This window comes from Sander lucioperca, chromosome 10 (assembly GCF_008315115.2).
Source record: "Sander lucioperca isolate FBNREF2018 chromosome 10, SLUC_FBN_1.2, whole genome shotgun sequence".
NCBI classification, from domain to species: domain Eukaryota; kingdom Metazoa; phylum Chordata; class Actinopteri; order Perciformes; family Percidae; genus Sander; species Sander lucioperca.
In genome coordinates this window covers 4369224-4389823 of record NC_050182.1, presented here as the reverse complement: position 1 = coordinate 4389823, position 20600 = coordinate 4369224, and the positions used below count along the sequence as shown (strand labels likewise).

Genomic DNA, 20600 nt, shown 5'->3' with positions numbered 1-20600 from the left:
TTAGACTAACCTTCGGTTTCTATTGTGAAGTTTAAAGAAAAGGTTTGCTAAAGCCTGTTAATTCCAGCTTCTTTCTTGTACTTTCACAGGGAATTTCCAGACTTTTGTGGACGTGGTGTCGGCCAGGACGGCGGTGGGCCACGACGCCGAGGGCAAACTGATCCTGTTTCACATCGATGGGCAGACTGGAGTAAGGGGGTAAGAAATGTTCTCTTCTAAACATCTACCCAGTGAAACAAACAAAATGGAAGTAATATTTTTTGGTATTTAGCACCCAGTAAGTTGATGAAGGAGTCAGTCTCCCTCTGGGCAGGAAAGAGAGAGCCGACACAGATGTGGATGAGAGAAAACATATGATAATTTCTCCCATTAACATAAAGTGACTCACAGGCCTTTGAGTCAACACAAAGTGCCCCGAAGTAGGTATTAAATGTGCAGGGTATGATTTTGCATGCCTGTGCCATACATAGAGACAAAATGAGACAAAAAAGCGAGATCCGTGCACTTTGGATTTCTTTATCACTGCAGTAGGAACATTAAAACAGGCTGTGACATAAATAAAACGTGTCGACGAAGTCATTTAATCACCGCAGAGAAAACATTTTCTTACAAACCGTGTTTTATTAAAGGCCGACTCCATCATCTGCGTTCTTTTCCGTGTTGTTCAAACGGAAACGCCCACTCAGCCTCAGCAGAAAGCTGTGACGTAGGTTACCACAGTAAGCTAGTCAATAAGGATATAAATAATGTAGAGCTGCAAAGGTTATTGGTTATTGGATTAGTTGTCAACTGTTGAATTCATCGCCAGCTAGTTTGATAATCGATTATAATCGGTTTGACTAATGTTTTAAAGTGCTCATATTATGTTTTTTGGCTTTTTCCCTTTCCTTTGTTGTGTTATATATCTTTTTTGTGCATGTTATAGGTTTACAAAGTGAAAAAGCCCAAAGTCCACCCCAAAGGGACTTACCATCTCCAACAGAAAACACTGTTCACAAACTGCTCCAAACAGCTCTATTGTAGTCCAGCCTTTACTTCAGAGACAAACGTGGTCACTTTGGAACACACGTTATAATGCTCACCTAGCTGCTAGCAGGGCACGCCCTCATACTCTGCTTCTGACTGGCTAGTAGTCCTTACCTAGGTACTGTCAGGGCACGCCCTCATACTCTGCTTCTGACTGGCTAGTAGTCCTTACCTAGCTACTCTCAGGGCACGCCCTCATACTCTGCTTCTGACTGGCTAGTAGTCCTTACCTAGGTACTGTCAGGACACGCCCTCATACTCTGCTTCTGACTGGCTAGTAGTCCTTACCTAGCTACTGCACATGTGCAACTCCCAACAAAGATGGAACAAAAGTGAGATGTCTCACTCTGTAGCTAAAACAGAGAGCTCAACACACAGGGTGAAAAGAGGAGCTGCAGCAATGTGCAGTACAACAAAAATATGGTGTTTTTTGAAAATTAAACCTTGTAAACCTATTCTGGTACAACCTCTAAATACAATTATGAACCTGAAAATGAGCATAATATGAGCACTTTAAGAAAAAAAGTAACTTCTTACATTAGATTGACTTGTTGTCGACCAGAGAGAAGTTTTCGTTATTTTTAAACCTTCAGACTTCCATCCAACCATTCTTTGTTGCAAAAGGAAAAGCAGCCCAGGCATTGGTTCGTGTTGTGCAGAAAGTAGAGCTGCAAAGACGAATCGATTGTCAACTTTTAAATTAATCGCCAACTATTTAGATAATCGGTTTGAGTCATTTCATGTGGAAAAAAATCTCTAATTGCAGCTTGTAAATGTGAATATTGTTCTAGTTTCTTCTCTCCTCTGTGACAGTAAACTGAATATCTTTGAGTTGTGGTCAAAACAAGACATTTGAGGACGTCATCTTGGGCTTTTTGGGAAGCACTGATTGACATTTTTCACCATTTTATAAACCAAACAACTAATCCATTAATCCAGAAAATAATCGACAGATTAATCAACAATGAAAATAATCGTTTATTGCAGCCTTAAAATAAATGGAAGGGCTGAACGTCAAGAGTGCGCGCTGCCGTTTCTCAAAAGAGACGGAGAGGTCTGTGAGCAGGAGGTCGTCGATCGGACCGAGCTGACTTTAACATGTTTTATTGAGCGGGCGGAGGAGATATTGAGTGGAGATATACAGAGGGCAGCAGCGGACATGTTCAGACATGTCAAGCTTGTTGTGCTTTTCAAGACCAGTTCATTAAAGACAACACATTAATCTCCTGCATGTCTGCTGCACAGAGAGTGAAAGGGAGAGGCGGATCAATACAATCGATCGGTGGAGAGATCTTAGCGGGTTGAGGCGACCTGAGCCTGTTAGTGTATTAGTTGATCTGACAAAGGAACCCTGCACCCCCATTTATCACTGTTACAATCAGGTTGTTTTTATGCTCTATCAGTGTTTCCATTAGGATCTTTTTTTAGCAGTGGGGGCTGGTCTGTCCAAACAACAACAACCCCCAACTGCTCCCCCACCCCTCCCCCCCAAATGTTTTACGTATGAAAAGAAGCTTCTTCGCTGCAACACAAAATAAATCAATTTATTCACCTCTGTTCACACACAATGAGGCATATTTTCAGTTGTGATGTAACTGTATTTTTTGAGGAACTATAGGGCACTTAACATCTACAACAAGTCTACAAAATGAATTTTACAAGAAATTCTTCATAGGAAAATTAAAAACCAAATGACTACATCTATAGACTTTTTCCAATGTATATTATATTACACTGACTCACTGACCGTTTTAATGTTTCCAGATGTTTGATATCAGGACGATGAGCTGACAGAACTGACAAGTTGAACGTTGTCCAATTAGAACGGACCCACCGCGGTGACGTTTTTGGTGGGGCTGTTCGCTTGATAGTCGACTTGGAGGAAAGCGAACGTTTTGACAATAAACTCCATCAACAACAGTATGTGGAGTTAAACTGGACGGGCCCAATAACCTCTGAATAGTTCTACTTGTTGTTAAATTGCAATGTGAGCGGCAGCCAACATTATGTCGGCAAGATAATTTAAAAGGCAACCGCGACTACATTGTGCGTCTTGATTTCTATTTCTGATACCGTGGTGGCAGAAATTTTGCCATGGCTGGCCGCCACTACAGAATCAACACAGAGGAAACACTGCTGTCGGTCCAGAACTTTGGTCCAGACTGAAATATCTCAACAACTATGGGATGGATTGTGGGGATGTAACGATGCATCTTGAATCAGTTAAAAATGGATATAAATGTGTGAAGATTACAACCGGTTGAGATAAAAAAATGAATCGCGATGCAATTTTTAAACGTCCTAGAGCGTAATCTACTTTAGATTTCACTTGTTTGACCTCAGACGTTACTACGCCTCCTTAGTTTATTTATTTGAAGAGATTTTTTTCTACTTCTTGTTAAATTGCAATGTGAGCGGCAGCCAACATTATATTGTGTACATTATATCGACAGGATAATTGAAAAGGCAACCGCGACTACATTGTGCGTCTGCCCTATTTCTGATACCGTGGCGGCAGAAATTTTGCCGTGGCGGGCCGCCACTACAAAATCAACATAGAGGAAACACTGGTTGTTTTTATGCTCTATCCTCTCTGGCCTCCTCCATCTTTTGCTTTTTCTCCTTCAGCATCAGTCCATCATCTCTGTCTCACTCTTGCTATCCTATTAAAGATTCATACAACGCATTTACTCTGCCGAGCCACTTCTTGGAAGCTGTATTACCCCGAACAAGCCCTGTATAGACCCAATCACAATGTAAGTTTACATTATCTTCTGGGTAGAAAACTCCCGCATCCCGTACATTCGATTAAACGGCGCTGAGCAAACGGGGATGAAGGAACAGCTGGATATACTCTCATCTCCTTCATCTAATATGCATGTTTGATGCTTTCATATGTCAAACACTTTGACTAACGTTAGCTCGGAGACCTAATTTACCTGTTGGGCCGCAGACTAAAGAACGTGACACCACCCAAACTAGCAGTCAGTCTGACCGGCGGTAACTGTTTGTTACGAACAGCAACAGCAATAACTGCAGTGATAAAGAAATCCAAAGTGCAGAGAGAGCTTGTTTTTTTTTTGTCTCTTTTTGTCTGTCCAACAACTAGAAGTACTCAACATATTTCTGAACACAGTGTTTGTCTCCAGCTTTTCCATTTCAGTCTGCACTTCATGTCTTGTTGCTTTGCGTGTCTGTTCAGTATGAATCTGTGGGAGGTGGCTGAGTCTCTGAAGAGCTACGGAGTCATCAATGCCATCAATCTGGACGGAGGCGGGTCTTCCACCTATGTGACTGACGGCTCATTGGCCAGCTACCCCTCTGATCACTGGTTAGCCAATTAACCCTTCCACTCTGTACTTTATATAAGGCCTTCTTATTCTCTAACATGAAATGTTGCAATGAGTACAATCACACGCACACTAATATTCCAATATTATTCTGAATATGACAACATTCTGAATGTAATACAGGTCATTTAAACAGCATATTCCGTTCGGCCTTTTTCCAAATTAAGCATTCCCGATTAAGACGTGTGTGATATGCTTCTGCTATGTGTTATTCAGTTTTAGAAGCATTCCTTGGACATGTATACAGCACATTCAGAATCTGCGTCTCAATCAGGCTTTTTACCGCAGTTTGTGACAGTTCACGGCCTCTTGCCTGTTTACGGCTTACGGTCAGCTCTGTGCGTTGCTATGGTTACTCTACACAAACCAGCCAGCCGACAGTTTGCAGGGATGCGGTAGAGATGCACGGCCAGAAGGAAAAGAAGGAGAAACACAGCTACTTTTAAACATGATCAAAGACTTGGATATCAACAGGTTTTTGGATATGAGCCGACCTTCTTCAAGAAGCTGGTTGAAGGAATGAAAGAGGAAATCCTTTTAGTGGAATATTCACTTTCATTAGCCATGCAAACAGCTTAGAGGAATGTTGTCTTTTTCGGAATAAGGGCAAAAACCGGAATTGTATTTGCACATAATTGAATCAATGACAGATGTGATTTAAGAGAAAGATCTAATAGATTTTTGGAGCTCAGGTGCTCTGGATCTGTCGTCTGATGCTCTCCACCGTTCGTCTTCCCCTACCAGCGTTCCAGACAGCAGGTGGCGCTGTGCTCGGCCCGTCTCCACCGTCTTGTGTGTTCACCAGCGGCGCTGCCAGCCGGAAAACTGCAACGGCCACGGAGACTGTGTGGACGGACGCTGTCGGTGTCATCAGGGCTGGGAGGGTAAAGAATGTGACTCTCTGGTGTGTCAGCCGCCGGCCTGCGGCCCTCACGGTGTCTGCACTGCCGGTAAGTGTACATGTGGACGAAAACCAGGGTGATTTTTCATGTGACAGCCGTGGCCGGAGGCATTATGTTTTTGGGTTGTCCGTCCACCCATCCCGCTCTTGTGGACGCTATATTTTAGGACCCCCTGGAGAGAATTTCTTCAAATTTGGCACAAAAGTCCACTTGGACTCAAGGATGAACTGATTAGACCTCACAAAATGCATTTTTGGCTATAACTCAATAATGTATATGCTAATTCTGACATTTCACCCACATTAATGTCTAATAGGATAAAATGATGAAGCAAGGGCAACTTTCCTGGCCGTCAGTCAACGCCATAACTCAGAAACAGAAGGGAAGAAAACATTTGGTCGGATACTGAATTGGTGACACTGATCTTAAAACTGTGGTGATTGTTTGGATCTTCTGTGCTGCCAGGTTAAGGATGTGTGCCAAGCATCCATGTTCCGTCAAAAGATACACTTAATATCTTATATAAAATTACTTCAAAGTCTTCACTACATATAAATTATAAGTCTGAACAGACATGACGGGTTGGCGGAGGCAAACAACCGCAAGGCGTTAATTCTAAGTTATGTTATCAGGGTAAAGTTGACTCATTGTGTATCTTTCACGTCTTTTTGTCTGTGTCCTCTGTGTTGCAGGCGGTTGTGTCTGTGATGCTGGATGGAGAGGAAAGAACTGCAGCCAAGGTAATCACACACACACACACACACACACAGGGGTAGTTCATTTATGCTGAAACCTAATTAGACCGATTCAACTTTTATTTTTTTTTAAGATTATTTTTTGGGCATTTTTAGGCCTTTATTTTCACAGGACAGATGAAGACATGACAGGGGAGAGAGAGGGGGAACGACATGCAGCAAAGGGCCGCAGGCCGGAGTCAAACCCGTGGCCGCTGCGCTGAAGAGTAAACCCCTATACATGTGCGCCTGCTCTACCAACTGAGCTAACCCGACCACAGACCGATTCAACATTCATAGAAACGCAACCCAACGTCACAGAGCGGCAGTCATGTAACCGTGGATCAGAATTGTCAGTGTGTTTGGAGGTGGTGTGAGAATCCCGTACAGGAAACAGGAAACATCACTGCCTCTATCGCTGCCACAAGAAAGTTTTAAAACACCAAACACAAGCACTGAACTGCCCGTTTCCTCAGTCCCTCCGTCTTTTTTCTTTCTCTCTTTCTGTCTCCGGAAGAGCTGCCTTCGAGTGCGCTCGGAAATGTCGAGATCTATAAACGATCTGACGGGCAACAGTAACTGTGAAATAAAAAGTCTACTCGTGCTACATCGGGGGGGTTAAAGAGCACAACAGGACATCACACAAATGGGCCTTTTCGGTGACACTCCCACCGCCGCGCAACCCTGCGGCAAATCACAGGATCGCCTTTTCTAGCGAGTCATTTCAACCCTGAGGGAACGTGGAAACCATTCATGATGTTTACATCTGCAGAAGATAACCCAGATACTCCTGAACAACCTAATCATAACCAGGATACAAGGGCACACTTATTGATTTCTCCTCTTACTTACAGAGTGCCTCCCGGGTTTCTATGGTGACGGCTGCAATCAAACCTGTGCCTGTTTTAACGGCGGTTCCTGCGACCCCGTCCACGGACGCTGCGCCTGCCCCTCTGGTTTCCACGGCGACACCTGTGAACAAGGTAGAACTACATCAGCAGTTACACCACGTCGCACCAAATGTGTCTTTATCCAAACAAGTTTGAGTTTACATTTGAATGACCTCGTTGAAAACAAATTGAATTATTCATTCCCCGGGTTGTGAAGATTTTTTATTTTTTTTTAAATTCAATTATAAAAATAAAATGTACGTCTCTGTGTCAGTGTGTCCTCTGGGTTTCTTCGGGCCGTCTTGCGCTCAGGCGTGTCGCTGTGACGACCTGTGTACATGTGACCCGCAGACAGGAAGCTGCAACGCCACGCTGCAAGGAGAGACCAACTACACCTTACACAGAGGTACACACACGCACAAATTCCTAGGGCTGCAACTAAAAAAATATTTTAATTTATCATTTAATCTGCTGATTATTTTGGTCGATTAAAGGGTTAGTTGTTTTGGCCGTAAAATGTCAGAAAATGGTGAAAAATGTGGATCAGTGTTTCCTAAAAAGCCCAAGATGACGTCCTCAAATGTCTCGTTTTGTCTACAACTCAAAGATATTCAGTTTACTGTCACAGAGGAGAGAAGAAACTAGAAGATATTCACATTTAACAAAGCTGACATCGGATCATGACATCATAAAATTCTGAACTTTAAACTTACTTTCATAAATTTCATTTAGTCAGGTCTAAAAAAGGTTTTACCCTCGTTCATTTCCAGAAATGCTGGCCGCAGAAAGAAAAAGTATGGAGTTGTAGCCTACAAAGAGAAGTATGGAGTTGTAGCCTACAAAGAGAAAGTATGGAGTTGTAGCCTACAAAGAGAAGTATGGAGTCGTAGCCTACAAAGAGAAGTATGGAGTCGTAGCCTACAAAGAGAAGTATGGAGTCGTAGCCTACAAAGAGAAGTATGGAGTCGTAGCCTACAAAGAGAAGTATGGAGTCGTAGCCTACAAAGAGAAGTATGGAGTCGTAGCCTACAAAGAGAAGTATGGAGTCGTAGCCTACAAAGAAAAAGTATGGAGTTGTAGCCTACAAAGCAGAGCTCTAGAGTCTTTGCTCTGTAACAAAACCAGCAGAACTGGTTCGGTGTGTTGTAGTTTTTTCTGGGGGGTATTGGTGTTGGTACGTACGCGGTGATAAAACTACAAATCGTGATAAATGCAACACCTGCCCGCGAAATACATCTGCGTCTCCTCAGAGTTTGTTAAAGTTCGGCTAGGCCTACGTGTGGAAAGTGGGAAAGTGTACTTTTAACGAGACAGAGCTAGATCACAGCGATTTCCGCTGTTGGTTACAAGCGGTACCCAGCTCCAGGTACGAGGCTCGCTGCAAACTTTGTAAAACAAATATTCAATTAGGGACTCTGGGTGTGAAGGCGCTGGAGTCGCACAAAAAATGATTTTTTTTTTCAGAATTTCTTTGATTTGAATACTTTTTTTAAATGTCTTAAAAAGGTCTTAAATATGACCTTTCTAAAACCTGCAAGAACCCTGAAAATAGTTGGCCAACAATAGTTGACAACTAATCGATTAATCGGTGAATGTTTGCTGCTCTACACATTTACACTCACGGCTCACATGGTGGTTATTACTTTAAACAGGATGAAAGAATTATTGTCTTCATTCATTCATCCAGCTGAGTGAAAGGTGTGTTATGTCTACCTGCAGCATGTCAACTGCTTCCTCTTCCTCTTCCCTTCCATAGATACACTGATCTGATATTGGATATTTCAATACGTTATTGTCTGCTACAGGCTTTTCCATCAACCTCCAATCCCGTACTTGTTGGGTGGATGACTTACCGTTACAGCATCTTTGAATAAAAACACAGAGAGCAAAATAAAGTTTCAAACTTGTAGGGCTGGCCCCTCTTACCGGCAATTTCCACTGGATGCGGAACGTCTGCGGAACGTCGACGGAGTCATTAGGTTTCCATTAAAGTCAATGTGTGTATTTCCAACTGACTGCAGAACGTCTGCGTCCCGACTCCGTCCCAGCTCCGTCAGTCCGCAGCCCTCCGGAGCAGATACGCAGAGCTTCAATTTTTGACGGACGACGGAGAGCTCCGCAGCAATTCAGCACAATTCAGATTGTGCGGGACAGGAAGTCGAGCACAGAAACAAAATAAAACATACGGTAACTTTTCAAAATAAAATACACCGTGCTCACGGCAGGTCATATTTCCCTGCACTACACCTTGAAAACACAGCACAGAGTTGTTTCCCCTTTACTCCTCTGGATGGAAACAAATGGTTGTTGGTTTTGATTTTTGGTATAGAAACTACATCCATTATATCGCGAACATACGTCAATTCGCGAGATCTCGTGGTCGGCTGGCCGCAGCCGTTACGCAACAAATCCGGACCTGGTGGGTATTGACGGACGGCGGAGCACGCAGCCGTTCCGCAGCGGAGCCGGTTCGCAGACGTTCTGCATCCTGTGGAAATCCACGGTTAGTCGATTAGTCCATCAGTCAGCTAATCGGTGGTTTTGGTCTCAGTCGACTAAGATTTCTTTAGTCCGTCATGTTTTATGCTTTTCATGCTGAGCGACTCATTTCTAAGAAACTATTGACCACATCTCTGATAAACACAAGATTTAAAGTGTTGCTTTTGCGTGATTCTTTGTGAAGAAACTTAGTTTTACAGATCTGAGTTTTGAATCAACTAATCGACAAAAGAGTGTTAGTCAACTAAGAATTTCTTAAATTAAGGACAGCACTACAAACTTGTGTGTATCAGCCTGTGTGCGTCTTAAGCTGCAGACACACCGACCAGACGGCCGACCGGCAGAAAAGGCAGTCGGACTGATCAGTCTCCCCGAGTTGGTCAAAAAAGTGCCTCAGAACACACCAAAGAGACGAGGCGTAATACGTCTCCATAACAGCAGACGGCGCTAATCTATATTGTCGTCCAAAAATGAAAACCGGCAGCCGATTGGATGAACGCGTCACGTGGGTCTGGTTTCTCGTCATGGCGGCTCGTTCAGAATACGATCTCATATTGGACTAAAATAGTTCACCGAAACGTGTTTCTGAAAACATTTTAAGAGAGAAATAGGCCGTGCAGTTGCTGAATCTGTCTTCATTTCAGATCAACAAAGGTCAGTTTAGAAGATTTTCGTCAGATTTTGAGAGACTCTAGTCACGCTCATCCCGCTCCCCGTTTCCAGGTTAGCTCTCCACCAATCAGATGGGTCATTTGAGTCTGACTGCTGGCAGTGCCCGCCCCGCTGATTCTCCAAGTCAAATCGGCCAATATGAAGGCCGACGGCCCCTCGGACGGACGACGGCACGGAACACACCGAACAGACTCGAGTCACCGACCTCGCCAGACTGTCCGACGGCCGATTATCGGCTCTGTGTGTCAGCGCCTTTAGAAAGTGTTGAAGTGCATTTAGCAAATGTTTGACTGTTTGCACAGAGCAGAAGTAAAAACAGTTCAGTCTTTGTTGACGTCTTTCCAAACTGTACCGCCTCAACTGGGAGGACTGGAAATGTTACTCATCTACTGTTTATCTTTTTCTGTTCTATATTAAACAAAGAGACTCCGAGTGGAGTCGATACGAGCAGTGCACCATGCAAAACAAATCCAACAAACATCTGACAGATCTTCCTCTGTATTAACATGTCGACTAAACGCCTCCCGGCTCCCTCTTCGTACTTAAAGACATGAGAGACACTTCCCAAAATGTCAAACTATTTCTTTAATCAGTTGTTCGCACAAATTAGTAATATGTGCTGACTTCAACTTGAAAATCTTTTTCTTAAAATCACTCTTTTGTACGGTCAGTGTACTATTACCTCAAACTAATTTCGGGATCACTTAAATTGGCTTCAGTTCCTCATTTTGTTTCAATTATGTTTAACTGAGATACAAAGAAATGTAGATGTATAAATATGTTGTGTCATTACGGAAAGCTCATAATATATAAAATCTTGCATGAGTAATATTTAACCCCAGAAAAGTTACCAAAAAAATATGGATTTATATTAGAAAGGCTGTAAGCAGAAAGGTATTCATTGTTGCTGTATTTATTAAATGTTTAGGTCTCTAAAGCCGCTGACACACCAACCCGATGACTGTCGGCAGAAAAGGCAGTCAGACTGATCAGTCGTGTCCCCGAGGTCCAAAAAGTGCCTCGGAACACACTGAAGCGACGCCGTCTTGAGCGTACGTTCTGCGCGTGCGCGAGACGTAATACAAAAAATGAATGACGAACGCATCACGTGGGTCTGGCTTCTCTAGCCGATAGTAATGGCGCCGTGTTCGAAATACGATCTAGTATTTTACGAAAATAGTTCACTGAAACGTGTTTCTGAAAACATTTTAAGTTGCACATGCGCAGTAGCTAGGTAAGGACTACTAGCTAGAAGCTAGCGCGGCTGGCGGTTAGCCACCTCGTTCTCAATGGCAAAACACTGCTACAACACTTTAGAACTACTTACATGTCCCTCGTCTGCAGGTGTTCCACGCAAAGGTGGAAGTGCGCCCTCGTTTAGAAGAAGTCTCCCAGCTAATCCTGCCTTGTACTGACCGAAGTTGGAGAAACGGCTAGCTGATGTGGTATTAGCTAAAGTGGTTAGCACACACCAAATGTTTCGGCTAGTGACGTAGAAAGCCGTGCAGATTTTGAACAGCTCACCCTGAGACTGAAGGCAGGACACATTCAGAAACCGTATCTCACTCTAAACAGCATGGATGGTTTTTTTCCAAGTTTGTAAGCGTGTGGAAGCACCAGAGACACAAAATAACTCCCCAAATCCCAGAAAAAGTGATTTTTTTTTCATAATATGGGCACTTTAACACTATGATTGAACTCTTCTTCTTCTCTCCACAGCTGGACACTGTCTTGCCAAACAGATGTTTACATTGTGGAGACGAGATGAAGAAGCTCACAGAGAGCAGCCTCTTCTGACAGAGTAAGTGTCAAAGGTCGAGTCACGTGACCTCTCACCTTTTCACCTCTGCTGTCCATCTTTCACGGCCGTTCAATAAACCCTCACCTTCAGAAATGGGGTCGCAGTTTTGCGGTTTCAACATGTTTTGGCTCTCAGTATGACTAGAACACATTAGACATGTGTTGCTGATTGTGAACTATAGAGCGAGAAAATGAAAACAGAACTGAAAGAAAATGGTTTAAAGGTATATTTCTTTTGTCTTTAATATTTTCTTCATGTGATGGACATTTGGCAGATGCAAAGATGGAGAAACTGTTGTTCCATCTGCCAGCCAAATGTTGGTCAGTTTATCTTCCAACCTCTGGGGCTACATCTACACTACTACGTTTTTAGTTTTTTTTAGTTTATTCCGAGCCCCTAAAACGGAGACATTTGGAAAAACTGGCCACGCAGCCACGCTTTCCCAGGCCGACACAATACACTCACTTTAAGGGTGTTCCACATGTATATGAAGGCTCTTGTCCGCCAGGATACCCTATATATGACGCACACACACACACACACACACACACATTCACACACACACACACACACTTGTCCACAGGAATGCCACGCAGCCAAACACACAGGTGAAAGCCACAGTCACTGTTCAACCTTTTGTCATGTGTGTGTTCTCTGACTATCTAAGGCTACATCTACATTACTACGTTTTGGTTTAAAAACTAATATCTTTAGCTACGTTTCCGTCTTACGTCCACACTACTGCGGTGTTTCCGAGCCCCTAAAACGGAGACATTTGGAAACACTGCTGCCCCCGATTTGGTTTGTGATTTGAAATCTCCGGGGTTGTTTTGTAGTCTGGACGGGCACAAACGGAGACATTTGGAAACAAGGACGCACGTCAGTCAGTGTTATCTGTTAGGTAGCTTACAGACCTTTCAGTAACAGTTCCACCTCGTCCTCGCTCCAAGATAATACATCCCTGCTCTTACTTTTCACCGTTGTTGTTCTTTCTCCAAAGTATTTTCAACTTCTACGTCCATGTGGCCGGGTTGGGTCAGTGGGTAGAGCAGGCGCACATAAACGTAGATGTTTATGCCTCGACGCAGAGGTCAAGGGTTTGAGTCCGACCTGTGACGATTTCCTGCATGTCTTCCCCCTCCCTCTCACCCCTTTCTCACCTAGCTGTCCTGTCCATTAAAGGCGGAAAAACCCCAAAAAACTTGTACATCCATGATTTTCAACCGCAGATTAACGTCAGACAACGTTTAACGCCTGCTTCCTGTTTACACCGCCACGCACATGCCCAGTGTGTGTGAACGGTCATCTGATATGTGTTGTCAGACGTGTTAATATGGACGGAGATTAGTTCTGCTACTGGAGATAGAACTCTTGTATGGACAGATATTTCTTTTTGTCTCAAAACGCCGTTCAATAATTAAAACGCATTAGTGTTGTCTGCTTTCTGTCACTGCGGCTTAAAGCTAAACCCGCCGAGTCCTTTATAAAAATATGTCAGATGCTTTAAACGTAATTTTGAGCAAAGGTTTATGCGAGATGATGAGAAATCCCAAACCGCAGTGCTATATTTCACAGTTTGACGGGAGATATTTAACGAGGAATAATCACATCTCTGAACACAGCGGTTCTGTCTTCTGCTCTGATTAATGAAGTCCAGTTGAACTAATTTAAAGGAAACACAGAGCGAGGCAGCGCAGACCTGCCTTTGGCTTCTCGTCTCTCTTTTTAAATGTAAACAAGGCCGACACTAAGGACGGGACGCATTAATTAGGCTCCTTACCTTTCACATGCAAGTTAGGAATTGTGCTGTTGCTATGGTTTCTGGAGAGTGCTTTGTGAAGACGTACCCTGGTCACAGATGGAGGAGGGGACCGTGTTTTTTTTTTTTGTTTTTTTTAAACCTCTAAACCATGAAATGTAATCATTTGCTCAGATCAGATTTTTTTGTTTGGCTGTTCACATTACCTTTTAAAATGAGGCCTATATCAGATTCCAGTGTGAACCGTTTGCGGTTTCGAACTGACCCGCACGCGCAAAAGAACAATAACAGTGACATCAGACGCAGCACGCTGTTGCACTAAAGTTTGGGAGGTTATGGAGGAAGGAAGCATTTTCGCTTTTATTTCAAAATGTTTGTGTAATGGCAGCCGTGACATTAATGAGCAGGTGCTGAGGAGGAGAAGAATGAAGAGAAAGAGAGCCAAAATTGGCTATTTTGGCCTTTTGCAGGGTTATGGCTGCAAATTCACTACAGAGGTCTGCGTGGATGCAGAGACGAAGCCAGGAGTGGTGGGACTGCGTTGTGAATAGCTTCAGAGACGCAGTTTATTCAAAACTTTCAGATGTCGAGGGCAACTTTTGATTATCTCTGTCAGCACCTCTCAAGACGCATAATTGTGACAAATGTCGATGTAGATTGACGTAAAAGTCGCATCAAATCCGCCTTGGTTGTTCACACTGCGGCCGTATTGAAATAAATCCGACCGGGGTCTGATTCAGGACCACGTATGGAAGTGGTCTAAATCTGATTTGAAAAAATCAGATCTGGGCATGATTTGAGTGTTCACACTACTGTCTGAGCTGGTCACTTGACCCCAAAGAAAAAATCAGATTTGGGCCACTTTTGCTTGCATTCTGAACGTAGACTTTATGACTGATGGGAACAACATTTTAAAAATTGGTCCAGTATTGAGCCAGACCGCTGCAGTCGGCAGCCACGTTACAGGCTTCAGTGTAATTACTCTGGGCATTTGTGCAAAGTCAATTAGCGTCCACTAAAAGTTCTGTTTTTGCCGCTGACAGGCTCAGATTATTATTCTAAGTGTCTGACAACATTATGGAAAGGATCCCTACAAAGATAGACCTTTTTGTTAAGGAGTAAGATCCTTTTAGTTTAACATGAAATCACCATCGCCAAACTCACCAGACTCCATGTAAATAATCAGTACTTTTAGTGTGTATAGAGCCAGCATATTTCCACCAGACTCCATGTAAATAATCAGTATTTTTAGTGTGTATAGAGCCAGCATATTTCCACCAGACTCCATGTAAATAATCAGTACTTTTAGCGTGTATAGAGCCAGCATATTTCCACCAGACCTCCATGTAAATAATCAGTACTTTTAGCATGTATAGAGCCATCATATTTCCACCAGACTCCATGTAAATAATCAGGACTTTTAGCGTGTATAGAGCCAGCATATTTCCACCAGACTCCATGTAAATAATCAGTACTTTTAGTGTGTATAGAGCCAGCATATTTCCACCAGACTCCATGTAAATAATCAGTACTTTTAGCATGTATAGAGCCAGCATATTTCCACCAGACTCCATGTAAATAATCAGGACTTTTAGCATGTATAGAGCCAGCATATTTCCACCAGACTCCATGTAAATAATCAGTACTTTTAGCGTGTATAGAGCCAGCATATTTCCACATGTAAATGGGTGAATTAAGGGTTTATTTCAACCAAACCAGAGTGGTGATTGTTAGAACAATGGAAAGATGAACCGAGACAGCTTGACCACATTTTCTTGTGTTTTTCAGAATCCGGTTTATTTCCAAGTACTTTTTCACAGACAAGGAGTTTGTTTGCCTTGGTGTTTTGGTGCGTGACGTCGCGTTACAATAACAGCAGTAAGAGAGAGGGGGAAAAAAAGTACTGCAAAATGATTAACGTATTAAAGTACTGCAAAATGATTATGACAAGAATCATAAATGTAAAATAGAAATTTACAATTAAAATCTGTAAAAATGTATGTTTTTAAAATGGGAAGAGCTGTGTATTGTTAAAAATGACTAAAGAATAAGACATTTTTCACAGTATAAGGAAAATGTGTGAAAATAATAACCAAAGATTTGCAAAAACTAATGTTAACGCATTGAGGTGGATCAATAGCATTGGGTTTATTGTTTTTATAGTATATAACAGCTTGTGTCTGTATTTCCTGAAACATGTATATAAGCAAATGGAAAACTGTCTCCTACTAGAGATAGGTCGACGATGGCGAGCGAGAGAGAGCTGAGTAGAGAGATTGATAAGACGTCGAATTCTTACTTAGTATGCTCGATGATATAGAGTCGCGTACTCAAAGATGAGAGCATCTATATCTCGATAGATATGATATCTAGCGACGACGCGAGTCTCCTGCATAGAGCTGAACTGCTCTATCGATCGAGATCGCGAGATACAGTATAATCTAACTATGCGTACGGAAGAAAGAGACGATAGAATCATATACGATATATCAGATCTCGTACGAATTATCATGATATAACGGATCTATATATCGTATATTATCATCTATCTGTATTATATCTATATCGATATAGAAGCGAGCGAGAAAGGGTGCTTAGTTAATAGTAGCGGATACATGAGATACGCGAGCAGAGGTATATACGGTATATAGAGCTCTATCAAGAGTGGAGAGCTAGCTGCGAAAGAATCTGAGCAGCGGTGCTATAGAGATCTCAAGAATACTAGAAAGGGATAGCTGGCTCGAGTAGAGATATAATCACGCAAGAGATCGACAAAAAAAAAAAAAGACGGAGAGCAGGGCAGAATAGGCAGACCAAGGGAGAGGATGATCGGTAGATATATAGAACGATAGAGAACGGATGAGAACGAGTAGCGCGATAGCGAGAGCGAGCTGAGAGATAGATCTGAAGGATCGAGAGAGAGAGATTATAAACGCTAGATACGGAGCGCGCTAGAGCTGATATACAGAGGAGAGAAAGGGTAGCGTATTTATACGTAGCTAGGATAGAACTATGTTTCCCAAACACCCAATCAACCCGATCTCTAGGCGAGACGAGCCCACGAATCTGCAGATAGCTGGCTCCCTCTCTTCCCTCTCTCTCCCTTTCTCTCTTTCTCTCTTCTCTCTCTCTCTCCCTCTCTCTCCCTCTCTTCCCTTTCTCCTTCTCTCTCCTCATCTCTCCTCTCCTCTCCTCTCTATCTCTCTCCTCCTCTCTTACTTCCAGACAAAGAAAAATAGGTATGCTGTAACGGGCGAAGACAAGTCAGTAACAATGATATGCATCATTAAATATTAATTCATGATGAATATGGGATTGCGCATGATCTGTCAGTGAGACGCTCTGAGTTAACATGCACTTACAGTGTGGAATAAGATTACAGCCGGCTTTCTGCAGTAATTGATTTCTTACATGGCATGTAGAAGAGCACAGCAGGTCTATATACAGATGTGTACACTGTGTGTCTATCAGCTTTATTAAATGCAAACCACAGTAACTTAAAGATGGGTAGGCAGAAACTCCAGGGGCCCCATTTATCAACATTGCGTAGAAAATGTTCAAAATCGGTCTTACTAATGCAATTAGTTTTGCTTAAGTACAAAAAAGTCTGTATTATCAAACAAACGGTACGCACATCAGTAAGTAGTCAATGTTGTAGCAATTAAGACGTGTTCTGCATGCGTGTATTGTGTTATAGTGTGTGTGTGTGTGTGTGTGTGTGGTGTGTGTGTGTGTGTGTGGTAGGTTTGTTCGCTACATCACCTGCTCACCTGTGTGTATGTGTGCTAATCAGAGGTTAGAAAGGGAATCCCAGGTGAGAAGGGGAAGGAGGAAATAAGGATCTGGGAAGCCACACAGTTTTCAACGAGAGGGCCAAATATCTCTTTACACGTCTTGCTCTGGAACAAATTTGGGCCTCACTTACAGAAAATGAGTGTGTTCTGAAACATTTGATATAGAACACACAGGGATCAGTTATATGCAAATACCCTTAAAAGGTAAATTTAAAAGAAATGTGAAAAATGCCAGAGTAAGACTCAGAGTTATGTCAGAGTTAAACTCTTTCTCCATGTTTTTGTCCAACCCGTCCGTCTCTCCTCAGGAGTTCCTGGCTCTGATCACCTCCGCCTGGCTCTCTGCTGTCAGCCAGCCTGCTGCTCACTTCGTAGGGCGTGTCGCAGCGCGGCCGCGCTCACTTCCCACGAGCGTCGAGACTACTCTACGTACCGCGGCGACATCAACAGAGCCGATTCACACGCCGAAGCCCGGTCCAGGAAATCCGGGTCAGTACGGACGACTCGGACTCTCAGGATGAATCTGGTCTCCGTCACAATCGGGGAGGTCATAAGCTGCGTCGCGAGGACGGGGGAGAGCCGAGGACGCTCTCTGTTGTGCACAAAGAGAAAGCATTCCTCTCGCTTACTTCAATCTTCTAATCTTGTCAGACTCAACCGGACAATCCCGCTGAATGAAAAAGGAACCCGAAGGACGAAGCACGACGTTTGGTTACATCCTTTTCCACTCTGCGGCAGCTGGTGAGATCTTTGCTCACGTTTTTTGTTACAGCCGACGCCTTTTCATCAGACGATGAAAGGAAATCATGAGAGGTCAAAGCTTATTTGTCAGGAATCTGGTGTCTCGACCCACACTCCAGGTAGGAGAAGCTTCCAAATACTGCCATGAAAAACTGATCATGAACTTTGAACTCCAACCAGGGGCCTGTATCACGAAGTTATCAGCTATCTTTGAGCTTAAAGGACAATTTCGGCACAAAATGAACCTAGGGGTATAAACACGTGTACCGAGTCGACGTTCTCTGGGATATATTCTCAGGCTAATCTAATGTGACCAGTTGTAGCGCGAACCGCTAATTAGTATATAACGCTAGTCGTCAGGGCCAAGGTAAAGTAAAAAGAAATCCTCTATTTCTACACCACTAACAAGGCTCAAAATAGCACCACACTCCACTCGTAGCATAATGAGGGTCCCTACATGTAAACCGCAGCATGAGAACTTTTGAAGTGTATACAGACAGTTATGCAAAAGATACTTTAGGGTGGCCTCTAGCTCACCCAGTAGGAGCTAGCATTCATTGGTGTCATCCCCATCCGCTCCACTTCATGGCTATCAATTTCAAAATAAACGGAAAGCCCCCAAAACAATCATCTTTAAAAAAGATTACAGAACAGGGGTCACCAACACGGTGCCGCGGGCAGACAGGTAAGCCCCACAAGGACCAAATGAGAGCCCTCAGGCCTGTTTAAAAATGAAAATGAACATGATATTATCTGTTTCACACCTGTAGTCATTGTGATCTAATTTGTCATTAATCAGTGTTTTCACATAGAGAGTATCATAATCATAATCACTATATAACTAAAGGCAAAGAGCAAATTGTTATTTCAAAGAGTGTATCAAACTGGTAGCCCTTCGTATGGACTCAGTACCATGAAGTAGCTCTCAGTTCTAAAAGGTTGGTGTCACTGGTTTAGAAAGACGGTACCATTCGGTTACAGGCAGGCGCATATGGGAAAACAGTCACGACCGGTCGAACCACGAACGGCGTGCAACAGTAACAGTAACATAGCTCAAGCACGGCGTCAAGCGCTGAGCTAGTACTGGTTACTGGTTACTGGTACATGTTGCACAGCGTCGTGCTTGACTGCTGCCCATAGACGCACGGACATTCTAGAGCTTGGGGTAGCAGATAATTTAAACACGTTGATGTTCCTGTTTGAATCCTCAGATCTATGACGGTGTTGTACAAATGTTCGGTAGCTGAAATTAATCTACCAAAGTCTATCATAGTTCTATATCGATTATAAATAGTAATATAATGTGTGAAGTTTTTAATATCGCTTTTCGAGTGTAGAAGTGTGTCAAACATGTTGGACACACGCGGGTGCGTCTTCGTCCCAGAGGGTAAAGGGGATCTAAGCGCTGTGGTGACGGCACTTCGTGTTGAGTGTCGTAGTATTTTCAAACAAAACGAGGCTAGCTCGCACTCCCTCCGCTAAACCACGGACAGCTCTCCCCTCCCTTCACGCACTAACCCCCCAAACCCACCCCCCAATCCTCTTGTCAGTGTATGCTGGAACGCTGGACACGGTTTATGTTGAGGTGGTTGCAGGTGACGGGCACAGCGGAGAAAGGCAGCTAGCGATAGTGAGATGTTTGCTGTATGTGATAAAACAAATTGTGTAGCATCGCTTCTTACGAGCGCTGTAAAGCATGTAAACAGTTCTAGTAGAAAAACACAAAATACAGACCAGTATGAACCTAAAACCGGTTGATAAGATGTCTCCTGGAAGCTCAGTTCAGAGACTAAGTGAACTTCATGACGCAGGATTCTGGTGTGAGAGCACTTCACTGCTGCCACGTAACCAGATGACGTTGAACTCTTACCGCCGCTTTTACAACCAACTGTTACTAAGGGTTGGCAGGCAGTCTATCAACAGTACTTTTTAGATGTTTTTATGTCACACTGCACGAGCTCACATGAATGTAAATAATGCGCGAGGTCTAATGTGACACAAGAGCACACATTTCTCCAAACCGAGGCCACGGACAGTGAGTTGCTCAGTTAAAACTCTCTGTTGTATCTTCTCAGATTTTACACGCTCACTGAAACACCTCGTTATCATGTCATTTGTGAATGTCACCAAAACTCCGAAATAATACATGTGAATATCAGGATTCACTTGGACACTAAAGAGAAAAATATCTCTGATTGGTTTTTGTATTCACGGGTCTGAGCTCACTAACTCCACTCAACGGGCGGGAAATTAAAATAAAAAAAGGTCTGTTGCCATTAAGCAACTCTGGAAAAAATTTTAATTCTTCTGTGCTGTTTAAAACCCTTAGGATCCCATTATTTAAAGATGGCATTATCAGAGGTAGGGGTTTGGTGGTACGAAACCCGGTGCTTATACGGCACGGGTGCTAACGACCATAACTACCTAGGATT

At 43.2% G+C, this 20600-nt stretch overlaps 1 protein-coding gene and 1 long non-coding RNA gene across 3 annotated transcripts in view; one reads left to right on the top strand and one right to left on the bottom strand.

Moving 5' to 3' along the window:
• Positions 1-17839, top strand: part of nagpa (N-acetylglucosamine-1-phosphodiester alpha-N-acetylglucosaminidase) — a 40907-nt gene extending 23068 nt beyond the window's left edge. The window contains exons 5-12 of one of the 2 annotated variants that reach the window (XM_031319148.2): positions 90-198; positions 4229-4357; positions 5121-5326; positions 5971-6018; positions 6867-6995; positions 7177-7308; positions 11793-11874; positions 17736-17839. In XM_031319148.2, the coding sequence (XP_031175008.2) occupies positions 90-198; positions 4229-4357; positions 5121-5326; positions 5971-6018; positions 6867-6995; positions 7177-7308; positions 11793-11874; positions 17736-17751 (851 nt within the window). In that variant the 3' untranslated portion in view covers positions 17752-17839. The remainder of the gene's footprint in view (positions 1-89; positions 199-4228; positions 4358-5120; positions 5327-5970; positions 6019-6866; positions 6996-7176; positions 7309-11792; positions 11875-17735) is intronic. The other variant, XM_031319152.2, reaches the window with a different exon arrangement.
• Positions 17840-17912: 73 nt separating this feature from the next.
• LOC118496125 overlaps positions 17913-20600 on the bottom strand; it is a 16698-nt gene continuing 14010 nt past the window's right edge. The window contains exon 3 of the long non-coding RNA XR_004898585.1: positions 17913-18079. This is a non-coding gene — a long non-coding RNA (uncharacterized LOC118496125). The remainder of the gene's footprint in view (positions 18080-20600) is intronic.